We start from the raw sequence: 18,120 nt of genomic DNA, 5'->3' as shown, positions 1-18,120 counted from the left end.
AGTTTATTTCACACATAAGCCTAGTATTTTGGGTGGATATGAAATCTATCTTCCAATTTTATTTTTTTTTTCATTTTTTTTTTTACCTTTTTGAATCTCGCCCCTGACAAATACCCCATATTACAAAAAAGACTAAAACTAACACTGAAACTAATAAAAACTAAACTAAAACTAAGCATTTTCAAAAAATAAAAACTAAACTAAACTAGCAAACCCGCTTTAAAAACTAATTAAAACTAAACTGAAATTGAAAACAAAAAGTCAAAATGAAATAAAAATAAAAACTAATGAAAAATGCAAAACTATAATAACCTTGGTCTGGCCCACCTCTGATATGATGAATGGATGATGCATTTTGATTGATTATTTACTGTAGAACTCATCAGTACTACACTGGCTGTCTTTGGGAAACCTTTAACCTGAATTGATTCTAATGAGACATTTTGATTAGATTCCAGTCCAAGTATGCATGGATATGAATGATTATGATTATGATTATTATTATTATTAATGGAGAGTTTTAGTGTCTCATGGTCTAAATGCTGTTTCCACCCTGGCAATAACATTCTGGGGGAAACACAAAATATTTTTTGGGTATTTGGTCGCAAAAAAAAATATATTTTTTTGGTATGAAAATGATCAAATTTAAATATTGAATATCAACACAAAATATCAGCTGTCAGTAGCTTCAATACAAAAATAGTGGTATTGTTATTTAGCTATTATTTTGTTATTATAGCTTTCAAAAACCCATATTAGTCGAATCCTACTTGTGTGCAAAAATAATTTTGTTTTGGTGAAATACTTTCCTGTTAAGGTGAAATTATGACTAATAATTATGAAAAAAATAACTAATAATTAATGTTATTAAGAGATATGAATAGGACCAATAAACATTCTTTAAATGTATACACGCACACACACACACTCACAGTGTGAGAAGGTGGCTCTGAAGCCAGCTCCACTGATGGACATGTCAGAGCGGAACTTAACCCAGAGGATGTGACCAATCACAGAGGTGTAGTTGGATGGGAGGGAGTTTCCACAGAAGCGACCAACCAGAGGGCCCGTAGAGTTTCCCTCCCTGATCTCCAGGAAGTCATGCCTGCACTGTGAGTCTCCCTCCAGCTGGAATATACTGAAAAAAACACATCAAGACACGACTAATGTTCATCGTTAAACTACTCAAACACTGAATATTCAACATCAAATGACTGCAAAGTCATACTGAACTACTGAGCAGCTTCACTGAACTTGACAATTTGGGGGTTAACTGCCTTGCTCAAGGGCAACTCAGCAGTAGTTGCTGAAGGATGGAAAAGAGTTACTCATTCACTTCCATCCTTCTATCTACCTTTGGCACTGGCACTGTGGGGATTTAGGCCCAATTCTCTAAAACTTAAGCTACTATTTTCCTAATAATTACAGGAAAAATCTAAGACACTATTGGCAAGTAACTGGCTAAATGTAGACCACATGACATCACATCAACAGTAAACGTCAGGTTTTGATGTCAGTCCCTCAGAATCCAAATCAGGGTTCCTTCACATTTTCAATTAAAAAATTCCATACTTTTTCCAGACCTTGATTTGTTTTGAAGATTTTGTCTGGTGTTCAATATGATTTATGCAGATAGACATCTTGCCCCTGCTAACTAGGTCATATCACTGTATAGATGAAGATTGTTCTTCACAGCGACAAATATCTGAATATGTGAGATGATTGGCAGGGTTCCTACACGGGTTCCATTTTAAAATTCCATATTTTTCCCAGACCCTATGTTCTTGACTGGATTTGATTTTGGTCGGTATTTGATATAATGCATGCTGACAGCGGCTGGGTAATAAGAGCATAAGAGCATCCCTCTATCTGAACATTATTCTTTACATCAACAAAAACTGTGGACTCAAAGTGGGTCTACAACAACATAAAAGCTAGAATTATGTGTCTATCGGACCTGAACCACAACATTTTCCATACTTTTCCAGACATTGTTTCAAATTCCCAAACTATTCAAGACCTGGAAATGATCAAATTCATTTTTAACACTTTTCCAGACTTTCCAGACCTGCGTAGGAACCCAAGGACGTATTTCTACACCTACCATTTTGCACCGATGTTCAACAATCACACAGGGAGAAATCCATCATAGAAGAGGCAGAGACAGTCTCCACCAACAGTTGCCTCAATAGACCAGAATGCAATTCAGTCACAATGCAGTCGCGTTTTAAGTAAATGGCATGGCCATGATCATACACACGCGCCAACGTCCACAAACTAGGTGGCTAGCTAGCTATATTTATATGCCCCTACGCTCACCTTTGACTGAAAGCAAACAGTTCACACCCCTTCTCTGGGGGTTGTCAAAAGGCATTCTGGGAAATGGAGGAAATCACCAACTGAGTAGAAGTAGATGAGGCGGGTTGAGGGAAAGTGGGTATGATAAAAGTAAATCACAACACTTCATCAATGCATTGAACATCACTGACTGATGATAGAAAACAGTGTAAGAGGATCTGAGGTGAGATTTTCCCTTTAACTTGCTTTGCATACAGTATATACAGTGATGCTCTAGCACAGTGGTTTTCAATCATGTGCCACGGAGGACAAAGTGTGTGCAGGGTTTCATTCCAACCAAACACTAATTCAGCTCTTTTTACTAATTAGTTCCTCCTCTCTGATGGAAGGTGTGTTAGTCAGTGAAATCAGCTACTGAACTGTTTACTTGAAAACAGACTCTTGATGGCATGATGGCACATGGTTGAGAATCACTGGTCTATCAGATCTTAGCAGCTATTTTTAGCAAGCATTGACTAACATGAAGGAGAGCTGGAGGCGATTCCCTGGTGAGCTTCTGATGGTCCAGACACACTCCACGTTAGGGGGATAGGCATCTGGGTAGTTGGGACTGTTGAAGGCACCGGTCTCACTCACCAGATCTCCTCCGCAACCTGAGGAGGAGAGGTGAGGAGAGTCAGATTTGTTTTCCAGCAGGTCCGGTCAATACGCACGACAGAACCGTTCGGAATTTGGGGTGATCAGTTATCACAATAGCTAGATGGGAGAGATTAGAGATGGAAACAAGCAGCCCTTGCTTGTGTGAAATCTTACTGGAGGTGGAAGCAGAGTAGGTGGCTCTGAAGCCTTTTTTGGAGACGGAGATGTCAGAGACGAAGTTGACCACCAGGGCATTGCTGAAGGATGTCACTGGGTGCGGGATCTGAGTACCACAGTAGCGACCTGAAAGGAAAATATCGGCAAAATTGATCCAGCAAAACTCAATCTGACTATATTCATGCAGATCATTGCACTAACTGAACGACTGTGCTAATTATATTTGTTTATTTCTATCAAATCTGGCATCTTGGATGTTATAGGACAGTGGTTCTCAACCTTTTTCATATCAAGGACCCCTAATGTAGTCCACATTAGGACCATGGACCCCCATTTGATGAGATTTTGTCTCTCGGACCCAAATCTGAGAATATTTTTATTGTTAGATATGATTTTGTCCAGAACTCCATGACTATCTGTATTGTAGGTAGAGAGATAACAGTGAAACTATGATCAAAATAGCCATTCTTCACATTCTATAATTGTTCTTGTAAATGAAATAATGAAGTTTAACGATTCATCGGTTTACTGGGGACCCCCTGGGATGGCCTCGAGGACCCCATTGAGAACCACTGTTATAGGATATCATCGTTTACTATATCATTATACCCTCTGGTAGAAAATAGCCAATCAGCAAGACACAGCACACATGCAGGCTCACAAGCACAAACGTCACCATCACCAAACCATACACACACACACACACACACACACACACGCACACACACACACACACACACACACACAGAAACACACAGGTACCTATAGAAGGGGCCTGGTAGTTGTCTCCATCCAGGATCTCCACAGCATCGTGGGAACAGTTAGAGTTGATCATCTCCAAGTCAAAGTCAGTAAATGACAAGGTCACATGGTTGACTGGCCACAGAAAGACAACAGGTTGAAATTTAAAAGAATAAAATAACATCATGTTTAAAACACCATGGCCCACATTCATAAAAATCCCAAAAATACCAACAGCATTAATAACAAAATATTTCTGGAAGCTATGTTTTGTCAATTTGTTTCAGTGCTTTCCATAGAAACAGGTGTGCAAGTTCTGCTGTTCTGCTGTTCTAGTTTGTGAACCATTGTGCTTGATCAGGGGGTTGTTGAATATGCAATACTTCATTTACATTTTGATTTTCATTGACTTTCACCCGGGTCACCACAGACAATAATGCCATGGTAAAGTGTCTCCTCAGTGGTAGCCACCACCACAGTAACTTTATGAATCACCTAAAATTACCTCGCTGCTACTGCTGATTTTTATGAATATGGGCCCATGTATACAAGAAAATGTGTTTTCATGTTTGAGAGCTAGAGTTTAAAGTTGATTTAGCCAACTCACATGGCTCCTGTGCTCTGATGATCCAGCTGCAGTTCTGATTGGGCGGGTATGCAGCTGGGTACCGTGGTGACTGGATGGCTCCGCCCACGTCATCTGTTCTGATGGTAGCGCCACAAGCTGCCATCAAAGGAAAAAAAAAATAGTCATCTGATGGGGCATCCCACTATTGCTGGCAACTGTAGCATCCAGTCAACATCTTTTGATCTGTAATTGCAGTGCCCTTGGGCTGATCAGTGTAATTTTGAAAATGACAGAACTCAGTGATGAGATGCATCATTCCCCAAGTTTGCCTAAAATCTGATCAGTGGTGTCTGATATTGCACGTGACGGACAGATGAATTAAGCCAAACAAGTGCAGAGCCAACAAGTGCAATTTTTAAAATGCTGGAACACAGTGGTGAGTTTCATCAAAACCCGATCAGTGGTGTCTGAGCTATCCTGCGTGATGGATGAAAAAATGAACCATTGTCTCCTCCATTGACAATATGAGCCTACAATCTTGGTTTGGTTTGCCGTTTCATTAGTTGTGTTTGCTGGTCTGTCAAGATCATATCGAGGGCTTGGAGCCAAAGGGGTAAGTTCGTTATAGTAGATTTTACAGGAGCGCCAAAACAAATTTTGATCAAACTTGGATCAGCTGCCGTTACCACATACTAAGCACAATATGTTTTGTGTTATCAGATTGAGCATTACTGTAAAAACAATACTACAGTTTAAGTTGAATTATATTTGTTAACTTTATTAAAAATGGCAAAAGAGTGAAATACGCCTTTTTGGCACAAACTTCAAATTTCCACAAACTTCCACAAAATTCAATCAACACTGAAATATAAAACAAGATCAGAATGAATAACAACTTTCACCAAGGCCTTTAAAACTGTAGGCTACATGGAACATATCAAATTGATTGATACATTTTTTCTGTTAAAAACTTTTAATAAACCTTTCTAATAAACCTCTATAGACATAAGAAACTACTTTTGATTCTAAACTACTACTTTTTTTTCTTTTGCTAGTATAATACATTTTTGTATTATATTTTTACAGGTCTTTGAATGTGTCCCAGGACACATCAATAAGTGATGTGTCCTGGGACACATTCAAAGACCTGTAAAACTCCTCATAACACTGAGGGAGAACTTCAGCTACCAGCAGTCTGACTATCAGAGCTCATCTTGACCAGTTCACACTCCTAACATTATAAAATAACATTTTGTATCTATACGCCTAAGTTTTTAATGGGAATATTAACATATTTACATTCATCTAATATTGACCTAGAATATTAATTAGGATATGAATAGGATACTAAAAATGATGTGATCATGCTGCCATGCTAGCATTACTTACGTCAGCATGCATTTTAAGTTGACCTAAGTGCTGTTAGAATCCTCTACCCACAATCACAATGCTTGTTCAGTGTCAAAAGTGGGGTTTTGCTTGGTGTCAAAAGGGCATAAGTGCAGTTACGCCCGATATCATATTATACTGCATATTTAATATTTCACCCATATTCCAGTGGTTAAACACAGAGAGGCAAAATGAGACCTACCTTCAGAGAAGCGAGCGCTGAAGCCGCGGTGGCTGCGACTGGAGTCGGACCTGAAGCGAACGTAGATGGTGCTCTGGGTGGAGGTGATGGAGGGAGGAAGATTGGTACCACAGACTCGACCCAGCAGAGGAGAAGACATGGTCGGACCGTCATAGATCTACAGAGAGTCACACAGACAGACAGAGTATAGCTATGTAGCCATAAAAGTTAAGGGCAAGTAGACTCTAGAGTGCTATTACAACCCTTTACATTACAGGTCCCTCGTTTCCATAATTACATGTGTAATTATACAGCAACAAAATATGATCTAAGGCAGTGGTGCTCAACGTGGGGTCTGGGGACCACCAAGGGTCCTTGAGGGGGTTCCAGGAGGTCCCCAGCAAATTGATGAACTGTTAACAATGTTTTACAATAAGTTAACACAATTAGAGAATGTAGAAGAATGGCTGTTTTGATCATAGTTTTTCTGTTATCTCTCTACCTACAATACAGGCAGTCATGGAATTCTGGACAAAACCATATCTAACAATAAAAATATTCTCAGATTTGGGTCTGAGAGACAAAATCTCATCAAATGGGGGTCCGGGGGCCCTAATGTGGACTAAATTAGGGGTCCTTGATATGAAAAAGGTTGAGAATCACTGATCTAAGGTAAACAGAGTTGTCATACAGAAACTACTAATCCGGGAAATCAGAAAAAAGGGAGATTACACTCTATTTGCAATGATTTACTTGCATCACAATCCAATTTAGATTGATGTAAGGTCTATTGGTCGCAACAGAACCAGCTATCATATAATGAATTCCCCCAAATACAACCTCACTGGAAGACTTCCAGAGGAACCTGTGTATATGAGAAGAAGAATTCAACAGATTTAATCATGAAAAAGTTTGCATTTGGTAGGCAAAGGACTTTAAGGTGCTAAGACTAGGCTGCACTAGTCCAGTTTTTATGTAAAATTCCAGCCATCTTATCAGCCTAAATCAGGAAGTGGGGCTACAACAGAGTAGAGTGTCCCAATCTAGTAGATTCAACCTACTTGTCCAAGTTAAATTCTGGTGAATTCTGAACAGGAGCACAAGATTTCTAGATAATTAAGTTCTCAAAATTCAAACAGTTGCCTCCTGACAGATACCTCCCTTTGGAATGACATATTCTACTAGTCTGAATCATTCAAATGGTCAATTTTATCCCTCTATGACAAGTAGTCATTTGAATTAATAGTGGTTTGCTCTCCACCACATGACCATGTGATAAGCACGACCTCATCACTGGGATTCATATGTTCTCTGTGGGTCATTGTACCCTGTTGCCCCATAAAATGTGCTGTCATCCACAGTAATGTGAGAAAAAGAAGAAGAATCCACACAAAAACAATAGAAGTCTGTGTGTCACCGTGCAGTATGTATGGTTGAACCTTCCTCTCAGACAAGGAGCAGCTGCTGTGCCAAATGTGGTTTAGACCATCAAGAATCAGATCAAATGACATCATTCTGGAGTTACAGACCAATGCGGTTTTACAGCTTTCAGCACTTTGGTCTTTGTGTTTCATGACTTCACTGTGACAGGAGAAATAGTAGAAAGAACAGTGAAGAGAGCGCAAATTGTCAGCTTTAAACCCAAAGTATTAGAACTGCCTCAGCAACCCCTTGTAGGGAGAACTTGAGACACTTCCTTGAGGTCATCGTTTCAGGCAACCACAGGCTGAATCACAGCAGTGCTCACTTCTCATTTGAGTTGAGAATTTACAATAGATAGCAACAGACAGACCCTCCACCCCATGCTGCCCTATTCTCCTAGTCATTCATCAACTGCTCTTTGCATTGTTCAATATCAATATTCTTGTCTGGTGTAGAGTTACATGCCGCGAATATACAGCACCTCAAATATGAATATACAGCACCCCAAATATATCGCCATGGCATAATGATGACCCATTTTAAGTCGAATTCACATACCTGTAGATACTGAAATCCCTGTCACCATGTTTTATGCGCATAATGATGTGCACCACAGTTTAATTTTGGCAATGGGCCTCATGCATGAAGTGATATACGAACAAATTTTCTCTTATTTTTGTTCGTATCCACAATTTGTTCTTATTTTGTTAGTACCCATTGATTTCTGGGATTCAGCATTGTTTTCTTATTTTTGCTCTTCTCTTAGGTAAGAGAAAATTTTAGTGGTCGAGAGCACTCTTACCAAGATAAGAAAAAATCATCTCGTTTTTACAGTCCACAAATTGATTGTCCAACGCAAGGAAACATAAGTTTTAAATTTGAGGAACATAAAAAAATGCATGAATATCATATAATCAAATGTAGATTATTATATGTTTTAGAGTAATTCTAATGATTGGATTATTCAATTTGTGGGCTAAAGAAATACTGTTGGTCCATTGATCCCAGTTAAGACTATAAAAACCCTTGGACGATATTGCGTGCGTTCAGCTTCTGAATGGCTGACATACTGCTCTTAGATGCTTTGGCCATCCAGGCCTTACAGAGAACGCGTTTTTAGAGATCGCACAGATCTATTTGATGAGACGGATGAATGGCTGCTGAGCCATTTCAGATTACCAAGAGCACCTCTCCAATTCTTGGCCATGTGCCAGAGTATTTGCACACGGCACAACACCTGCCCTTATATGGTGTTTAAGGGGCGTTACCTATGCTAATAACAAACGATTGGCCACGCGCCTCCAATTTATGATCAAGTGGGATTCATCATTCAGCACACCTGGGTAAGAGCAGATTTGGATGGTTAAGAACGTTTGGTGCATCTGGAGTTGACTTCTCTTATTTTTTCTCTTAACAGAAAATTAAGAGAAAATATAAGAGAAATTTAAGAGATTGTTGCTGCATGAGGCCCAATGATTCACACAATAATCACATGTGCAGTTACAACTAATTTTGTAGTGTAATAAAACTTGTTGCCATTATTTTGTTGATTGCCTGTTGCTTTTGTGTTCAATTGGTCATATTTGGCTACATTTACATGCACACAGTAATGTGGCATTACTGTGTGCATTACTGTGTGCATATTGTCAATACTGTGACTCTCAGTCACTTACAGCCACATAGTCCCAGAGGCAGTTGCTGTGAGGCTCAATGTCCAGGTCAGAGAAGTTGAAGAAGACGCGGTGGTTTAGCTCCACACTTATGACCCAGGAGCAGTCCACGTTGTTGGGATAGTTGTTGGGGTACAAGGGGGAGTGGATCTCCCCTGATGGAGCTGTGACTGGGCCTCCACAGCCTGGAGGAGAGAGCAGAGGAGGTAAAGGTTTATTGAGAATGACAGTCCACCAGTGCTGGTAGAAAACTGTGGAGCTTGGTTGGTGTCTGGCTAGTAGATATAGCAGGGAAGGGATAGAAAGGGATACATTACATGATGATTTAACAAATTGGTAAGCACACAATGCTTTGGAGTGGAACTAGTCAAGTGAACGAGTTTCCAACATGTATTGTGAGTTTTGCATACATAGATTTTACATTAACTGGCGTGAAAAGTAGTCTAAGTAATGTACGATATGTAAAAGGACACTTGAGGAAACTAGAAATAACCGCCTCGCGGTTGTATGCCTCCGCCAATAAACTTTGTTTTATCATTGCAAGGACAGTCTTTATTTATTGAACATATATAATTCATGTGATTATTAGGTCAACTTAAAGGACTTTGGTGTCTGCAAAAGTAAGTGACAGCACTTCCACCGTTTTTGTAGAATGACCCAAGAACGTTTTCTCAGCTACAGTGGTAAGCAAAACATTATGATGTCACAGTGAAGTTGACCTTTGAACTTTTTGATATAAAATGTCATCACTTCATCATTTTATCCTATTAGACATTTGTGTGAAATTTTGTCATAATTAGGGTATGAATTCTTGAGTTATGGCCAAAAATGTCTTTTGTGAGGTCACAGTGACCTTGACCTTTGACCTTTGACCACCAAATTCTAATCAGTTCATCCTTGAGTCCAAGTGGACGTTTTTGCCAGATGTAATGAAATTCCCTCCAGGCGTTCCTGAGATATTGCCTTGATGACAATGGGATGGACGGACGGACGGACCACAGCTGTCGCCGGTGTGGAGGCATAAAAACTGGAACAACCACAAATTTCAACCACCATCTGTCTAGGATGCACCCTGGAAAGTAACTGTGTGTTGAGGTTTGAACTAGCCAGCAGATTAACATCATGTTAGCTGACTAAAGTTATACCCAACATTAACTAAATGTCTAGCAGATTAGGTCACAGATATTAGCTGGTTACTCGGAATCGGACTCGAGTACTGAGAACTTTAGACTCAACTTGGACATGACCTTGGTGATTCAGGCTTGGACTCAGATTCGAACATTGAGGATTTGGAACTCAACTACAACATTGTGGTACGGTATAGTATGGTATGTGTGTGTGCGTGTGTGTTGTCCACCTACCTCCCTGGGTTTCGGCCCAGCTGGCGTTGAACCCACGACCGCTGACGTAGGCATCGGACTTGAAGCGCACGGTGAGCATGTTGCCGGTGCTGGAGACCTGCATGGGGCTGGAGGTGGTGGTGCAGAGCTGGGCCAGCCGAGGAGCCGACAGGTCAGGGCCTCCAAACACCTGAGGGGAGGTCAAACGTCATTGGGTCAAGGGCCCACTCCAGTACTGTTTATGAGTTTTCATGAGCTATGTAGTTTTCATGAGACTATGGAGACTCAAAATTTGAAAAAGAAAAGATGAAACAGCAATTTGATAATGCCTCCTTGCCTTTGCATGCAAAGTCCAACCAAACCAAACCTAACAAAGAGACAGGTCCTTATTTCACCTCCAGCACGTCGTAGTTGCAGTCTTGGTGGTACTCCACGTCAAACTCATGGATGGTGATGGTGATGCTGCTGCCAGCTGCCGTGGCGATATTCCAGATACACTCCCTGTTCTCTGGATACCTGCTGGGGTAGCCAGGGCTATTGAAGGAACCGCTGGGACCAGACAGCTCCGCACCACAACCTGCAGGGGGAGACACCAAGTCAGAAAGGCTGTGTTGGGTCTATTTCCAAAATCATGCAAACCTATTTTGAAAAAAAAAAAAAAATCAACTGAAGCCATCATTCAATATCTCTAATACGTAGATAATCCAGTCCCTAATTTTATTTTTTTTATTTTTTTTATTTTTTTTTTTAAACCAAGGACTTAAGCTATAAAAAATGTGCTACCAATCATTTTTCCAAATGGTGTATATCAAATTTTTGGAGAAAAGAAAGAGGACTGGTGAAATCAGAAATTAGATGGGGACATTAGCTGGCGAGTTTTATAAGCTAGCTAGGACTATAAGTGGTTTGCTGGCTTGTGTGAGAGGGTTAGCTGGTTGCAATCCAATATGTATCTTTGTAGTTTGTCAGGGAGTTGTATTATGGTGTTGGGGTGTGTTGGAACCTCTGAACTAGCTTGGCTCAGAGTCACAACTAAGCACATTTTCCTCTTACCATTCTGGTACCACATCATCTGGAAGCCAGACATGGACACGGAGGAGTCTGTTCTGAACACCACGGTGAGGGAGGAGCTTGTGGTGCCGTTGGCTGGAGGGGGCGTGGTCCCACAGAATGTACCAATCAGAGGAGCTTGCTCATTAGGCCCGTTATAGAGCTAGGGAAGCGGTAGTTGGAGAAATGGATATGAGTGGAGTTGCATAGAGGTATAATGTCCATAAAATACACAGTCACACAAATATAGTAAACAAAGACAAAGAGAATAAACTGTTGCAAGACAGGTAAACAATAATCATGCAGTAAATAAAGAAAAGCTAACTGGTGCTTCAAATTAATAAAATGGAATAGAATGAAATGGAAAGCTCTGGTTCATAACTTAATCCAAACATAAAAAGCACTTCTCCAACCCATTGCTCACTATTTTTTATCTATAATATGTGACTGTTAAGTTGAATGAGACGTACAGACGAGGTTCGGGTGAAACAAGGGCTGAATTTATTAGCGATCACACAAACAGGTATGTGTCGTGGAGGCTGGGTGTGATGGAGCAATGCTGTAGTCTCCAGGGACACTTTGAAGTCACAGTCTTATATTAAAGTCACAAGGAAGCAGGATGTTGGGATGGGATATAACGAATTAGCTATTTTCTCAGCGGCAGTTTTGCAGAGATCAAGCAAACTGTGAAATAGGTATGATGTAGGCAGTTTAAATATGCTGTGTGGCTTCAGAAATTAAAAAATAATAGGTCTTATTGCAAGGTTGTCCTCATGGTGGCACTATGGAGCATGATCAAATGTGGTCTGCCCATTTGGCGGTTGCTCCAGCATGAAACATTTATGAATTATGTTTGCGTGTCTTTGCCATCAACTTTGCTTCTGTGTCACTGTGGGATTTATGGGACACTTGCTCTACTTGTAAACAAGGTCAAAAGATACACACACACACACACGCGCACACACCTAGTTTTGGTGATGTAAATTTTGGCTGCCTGCACCAACTGTAAAACCAAGGACATCGTTTTTGTGGATAATTTTACCTCTTTCCTGAAACAATCTTAACTTTTTAAACATGACAGTCTTCACCCCAATCAAAGAGGATCACATCTTTTATCCATGAACATCGAACTGATGTTGAATGAAGGATTTATAAAATAAACTTAAACAAAACGAAAAAAAAAGAAGCGAGCGCTGCCTATTTTATTTTTTATTTTCATATTTTTCTGGCTTAATTAGTAATAACAAGCATAACCCTAGGTTCTTGTTCAATAGTATTAATCAGCTTGTGAATCTCGCCTTTCCTGCGGTCCCTGCCTTGTTAACTGACTGAAATTTTTTTATCCTTCTTTGTTGGCAATATCAATGGTCCCAGGTCAAACTTTAACCTTGATGTTTTGTGCTCTGTCTCAGGAGTTTGCCCTATATTATTGTCTGAGTTCACCCATACTTCCCTGCAAAATCTCTTGGATATTGCATCTCACATGTGCCCGTCTTCCAGTCCTTTTGATGTAATACAAAATTTCTTAAAGAGGTGCTGCCAGTCATAGGCCCCAGCCTTCTGTCCATTATTAACCAATCTCTCACATCTGGCTGCGTACGTGATTATTTTAAGACAGCAAGTGTCCAACCACTCTTCACAAAACCCACCTTTGATTCAACTCAGTTAAAAATCTAGATCCTCTAGCTCAGTCATCCTCAAAGTCCGGACTCCGGTCCGGATCCGGACCGAACCACAACTGTCTCCGGACTCTGAGCAAATTATACTTTTCATATGTATTATTTGTATTATCTGCGAGACTTCGCCGCAACGCAACGAGTCAAAATTCTCCGCTTTCTCCACTGCAAGCAGCGCTCTGACTGCTCCACTGTCTGTGTGAGGACGTCTACTCTGCTTTGGTTTGGTCCAATCACATTCAGCGTCCCGTCATCTCCATGACAGCGGTGGGTCGCGGACGCGACGTCATACTGTAGAGCCACACTTTTTTTTTCAAACTTTATTTTTACAAGAGAAGAGAACAAAGACCGGTGTAATGAAGTTGACAGCGCAGCTCGTTTCGTCAGCAGTTAGCTACTAGCCTAGATTTGGAACGTGAATCAATCTAAAATGGCGTGTTCAAAGGTGGCCAGCCTACAGCAGTGAGTCTGCATTCTCAACAATGAACACGGTGAAGAACGAGTACCGCAGCCGACTCACCAATGAACACTTGCATCAGTGTCTCTGCCTGGCCATCACACCTTTTGTGCCAAAGTTCAAAGTCTTGGCAGCAGACCAAAGGTGCCACTTCTCTCATTAAGCAACAGTGTTTGACACAATGTACAATAGTTCTGGACTTATTTGGACTTTGATTCTTAGGATGGTTTGATTCACCTTTGGTGGCTGGGTGTGTGAACCGGGTTTGGGGGATGGGGATAATGGGGAAATGGTGATTTGTAGCTTTAATTTAATTTAATTTAACATGTAATTTTATATTTTATTTAATTTTATTTTATATATTTTATATAATTTAATTTTATATTATATATATTTTATATTTAATTTTATATTATTAATTTAATAATTTAATTATAATTCGTTAAAAGCTTGACTGACCTTAATAAACGGACCTTTGTCTAATTGAAAATTTTCTTTGTGGACCTTTAAGATCTGTATTTGAGTACCCCTGCTCTAGCTGTTCGGTCAGGCTCCACTGTATGCCGGTTCTGCTGTTGTTGGTTACTTGGTTCATGGTCCAGTCTATGCAGAGGAGGAAGAGGAAGGAACCTCAAAGGCCTCTGATGGGCAGAACTCAACATTGCATCCCTTGGTAGGTGGTCTTGATGATGCTGATGAACTTCGGCGGGGATGCCATAGTGCGCCATCAGTTTCCACAGTATCTCATGATCCACACTGTCAAATGCCTTTTCAAAATCTATGAAATTGACATAAACGGGAGAGTTCTATTCTATGGATTGTTCGATGATAATCCTGAGGGTGGCAATTTGGTCTCCACAAGATCTACCATTCCTGAAGCCAGCCTGGTTTTCCCTCAGTTTTTCATCAACCACTTTCTGAAGCCTCCCCAGTAGAATTTGGTTGAGCACCTTCCCTGGTGTTGAAAGGATCATTATTTTGTTGTAGTCTTTGTACTCCCTGAAGTCCCCTTTCTTGGGAATCTTTACAATGTTACCATCTCGCCAATCCAACGGGACTTTTTCTTCCTCCCAGATAGCCTGCATGAGGTGGTGAAGCATGCTGGTGGAGGTTTCAATGTCTGCCTTGAGGGCTTCTGCTGGTATCTCATCCGGCCCTTCTGTCTTACCCCCTCTCAAGGCCGTAATGGCCTTCCTAAGTTCCATCTTGGTGGGGGGGGTTGCAGTTTATCTCCAGCAGGTTTGGAGCTGGTGGAATCTTTGCTGTCAGTTGAGGGGGCTGTCTGTTGAGCAGCTCTCTAAAGTGTTCAGATCATCTGTGAAGTTGATCTTCAGTGGTTGTGAGGTGTGTACCTTTTGTGTCCTTAATGTGTACTTGTGCTTGTTTGAATTTGCTGGTTAGCTTCTTTGTGGTTAAATAGAGTTCCTTCAGATTCAGATTATCCTTCAGATCCCTTCTCTCACTCACTTTCTTGTATGTTTCTGGCCAGGGTTTGCTTTTTGTCTTTTTTCTCCCTACCACTTCTTCACATGTCTCCTTCGATTTGGACTTCAGACCTTTCCACATCTCCTCCAGTGATCTTGGGGTTTCTGTTTCTTGGTCTTGTAGTGCTTGAAACCGGTTGTGTAATGTGACTTGGTATAGTTCCAATGTGCCTATGTCTTGAAATTGCTGTATGTTGAATTGGACTCTTGCTTCTCTGGGTTTCATTCGTTTCAATCAGCTGGGTCCTTGCTATGACTAGGTGATGGTCAGACCCAGCATCAGCTCCCTTGAGATCCAGCAGTGAGCGCCTAAACTTCCACCTGATGCAGATGTGGTCAATCTGATTTTCAGTTGTGTGGTTGGCCGAAACCCATGTTGCTTGGATATCCTTGTGTGGGACCAAGTTGTTGTCTGCACAGACTGCTGCAAATCTTTCTCCATTTTCATTCATGGTTCCAAGCCCTTGCTTTCCCATTATCAGCTCATAACCATTATTGTTTCCTCCTATCTTCGCATTCATGTCTCCCATTAAAATCATGATGTCCTTTCCTTTCTTGGTCTGCAGTATGTGATGTAGTTGGTTGTAGAAGTGGTCCATAGCATTGTACTATTTGTTTATTTTCTTATGTGTAGTATGGAATTTTGCTGTAATGATCCTTGATCAACTCAAGGATCATTACAGCAAAATTCCCAGCTGATGAGGGCCCTCTGAGCTTCTTTGGATAGCATGAACCCTACTCCCTCTTTATGTGGTGCAGAGTCTTCTAGGTGTCCCGAGTACAATATGGACTCACCACTGGCCAGTTTAACCTGCTCTGACTGGAGCCATCTGGTTTCACACAGACCCAGGAGAGATATTCTGTACCTCTTTATCTCCTCCGCTATTACTGCTGTCTTTCCTCATGGTCCTGATGTTCCATATTGCAATGTTGGTGGATAGGTGAATATTCCACTCCAGTGTTGCTTGACACTACTGATCATGCCATTTTAACTGATAGGCCTTGCAATTGGGTTGGTATTTCGGGTACTGCTCTTAAATGGTTTTCCTCTTAGTTGTCTAAGAGATACAGTATTTTAATGTTTATATCAACAGTTTGTGTCTTGTATGTGGAGTCCCTCAGGGGTCAATCCTTGGACCTATCCTGTTCTCGTTATACATGCTTCCTCTGGGTCATCTGTTCAGCCCTTTCCATGGCATCTCATATCATTGTTACGCTGATGACATGCAGCTGTATTTTTCTGTCAAACTGAAAAACCTGAATAATCTGGCCATCCTTCATAACTGTTGCCATTAAAGGAATAGTTCACCCAAAAATGAAATTCAGTCATTATCTACTCACCCCCATGTTGATGGAAAGTCGGGTGAAGTTTCTTAGTCCACAAAACAGTCCTGGAGCTTCACAGCAAAACAGCGTTACAGCATTCTCCTAAACAACCAAAGTTGCTGGGATCATGTCTTAAAATGTAAAAAAACAACCGAAAAAAACTCAATAAATGGCTCCATACAGCTCGTCCGGCATAATCCAAGTCTCCGGAAGCCCCGAGATCTCAAATTGACTTGAAAAGATGTCATTTACACCCTTTTTTTAGCCGAAATCTTCATTGTAGCCGCTGAGCTCAAAGCCACGTTCACATTAGCGCGCACCTCGTCTGAAGTGGGTGCACGAGCTCAAAATGCGCATACATGCGCCGCTAGACGAGATCAACGAGAATCAACGAAGCACTATTGAAAGAAGCTATAATGGTTAGGTAACAGATCAAAGACCGAAAATGTTAGATCCAGCAGAGGTACTTGTTGCTGCAACTTCAGCAGAACTCTCTCTGTTGTGTGTGACGCTAGTTTCTGGGTAGCAGTGTAAACACGGAGGTATGGAGAGATCGCGAGTTCTCATTGATCTTGTCTAGCGGCGCATGTGCGCGCCTTCGAGCTCATGCACCCACTTCAGACGAGGTGCGCGCTAACGTGAACGAGCTCAGTGGCTACAGTGAAGATTTTGGCTAAAAAAAGGGTGTAAATGACGTCTTTTCAAGTCAACTTGGGATCTCAGGGCTTCCGGAGACTTGGATTACGCCGGACAAGCTGTATGGAGCCATTTTATGAGTTTTTTTTGGTTGTTTTTTTTTACGTTTCAGTCCCCAGCAACTTCGGTTGTTTAGGAAAACGCTGTTTTGCTGTGAAGCTCCAGGACTGTTTTGTGGACTAAGAAACTCCACCCGACTTTCCATCAACATGGGGGTGAGTAGATAATGACTGAATTTTCATTTTTGGATGAACTATTCCTTTAAGGCCTGGATGTCTCTCAGTTTTCTCCAGCTTAACCCTGACAAAACTGAGGTCCTTGTGATTAGCCCTGATCATTTTGCCAGAGAGGTTGATTAGTGTATTGGTCCCCTTGCTACTAACATCAAGGCCATCAATCTTGGTGTTGTTTTTGACTAGTACTTGAACTTCGAGGAACACATAAATAATCTTGTTCAGTCCAATTAAGAAACATTGCAAAAATTAGATCCATATTATCAGCCAAAATTAATTCATACCATAATTTTCTCATGTTTAGATTACTGCAATTCCCTTTTCACCTGCCTTAACCAAGCTGCTCTGAGTACAAAATGTGGCTGTCAGGCTGTTAACCAAAATTAGCTGTAGGTCCCATATCACCCCAATTCTTGTCTCCCTTCATTGGCTTCCTGTGAGATTTAGAATGATCATTGCTCACTTATAAGGCTCTGCACAGCCTAACCCCTACTTACATTACTGAGCTGTTGATCCCTTATTCCACCGGTTGGTCACTCAGATTGTCCGATCTATGCCTTTTATCCATTCCTCGCTTGAGCCTTAACCAAAAGGCGACCATGCTTTTACCATTCTAGCTCTGGCTCTCTGGAACCGTTGCCCTAAATGTGTTAGATCTGCCAAATCTGTTGAATCAAATCTGTTTTAAGCAGCACCTGAAAACTCATTTCTATAGGTTAGCCATTTTTATTGTTTTTTTAGTTTTATCTTTGTTTTGATGTCCATTTTGTTTA

At 40.9% G+C, this 18,120-nt stretch overlaps 1 protein-coding gene across 1 annotated transcript in view; it reads right to left on the bottom strand.

The window, feature by feature from the left end:
- Positions 1 to 18,120, bottom strand: part of cubn (cubilin (intrinsic factor-cobalamin receptor)) — a 104,551-nt gene that overhangs the window by 45,242 nt on the left and 41,189 nt on the right. The window contains exons 28-37 of the mRNA XM_071527520.1: positions 11,479 to 11,638; positions 10,821 to 11,002; positions 10,447 to 10,615; positions 9,089 to 9,270; positions 6,015 to 6,171; positions 4,463 to 4,579; positions 3,877 to 3,990; positions 3,112 to 3,240; positions 2,819 to 2,951; positions 933 to 1,138 (exon numbers count right to left, since the gene is read on the bottom strand). Coding sequence (XP_071383621.1) covers positions 933 to 1,138; positions 2,819 to 2,951; positions 3,112 to 3,240; positions 3,877 to 3,990; positions 4,463 to 4,579; positions 6,015 to 6,171; positions 9,089 to 9,270; positions 10,447 to 10,615; positions 10,821 to 11,002; positions 11,479 to 11,638 — 1,549 coding nt within the window. The remainder of the gene's footprint in view (positions 1 to 932; positions 1,139 to 2,818; positions 2,952 to 3,111; positions 3,241 to 3,876; positions 3,991 to 4,462; positions 4,580 to 6,014; positions 6,172 to 9,088; positions 9,271 to 10,446; positions 10,616 to 10,820; positions 11,003 to 11,478; positions 11,639 to 18,120) is intronic.

The sequence above is a fragment of the Centroberyx affinis genome, unplaced genomic scaffold, assembly GCF_046629955.1.
Source record: "Centroberyx affinis isolate AG114_WGS23_722 - 3 ecotype Tasmania unplaced genomic scaffold, CSIRO-AGI_Caff_v1 ptg000113l_1, whole genome shotgun sequence".
Lineage (NCBI taxonomy): Eukaryota > Metazoa > Chordata > Actinopteri > Beryciformes > Berycidae > Centroberyx > Centroberyx affinis.
The sequence above is the reverse complement of the archived record's forward strand: the minus strand, read 5'-3'. Positions and strand labels throughout refer to the sequence as shown.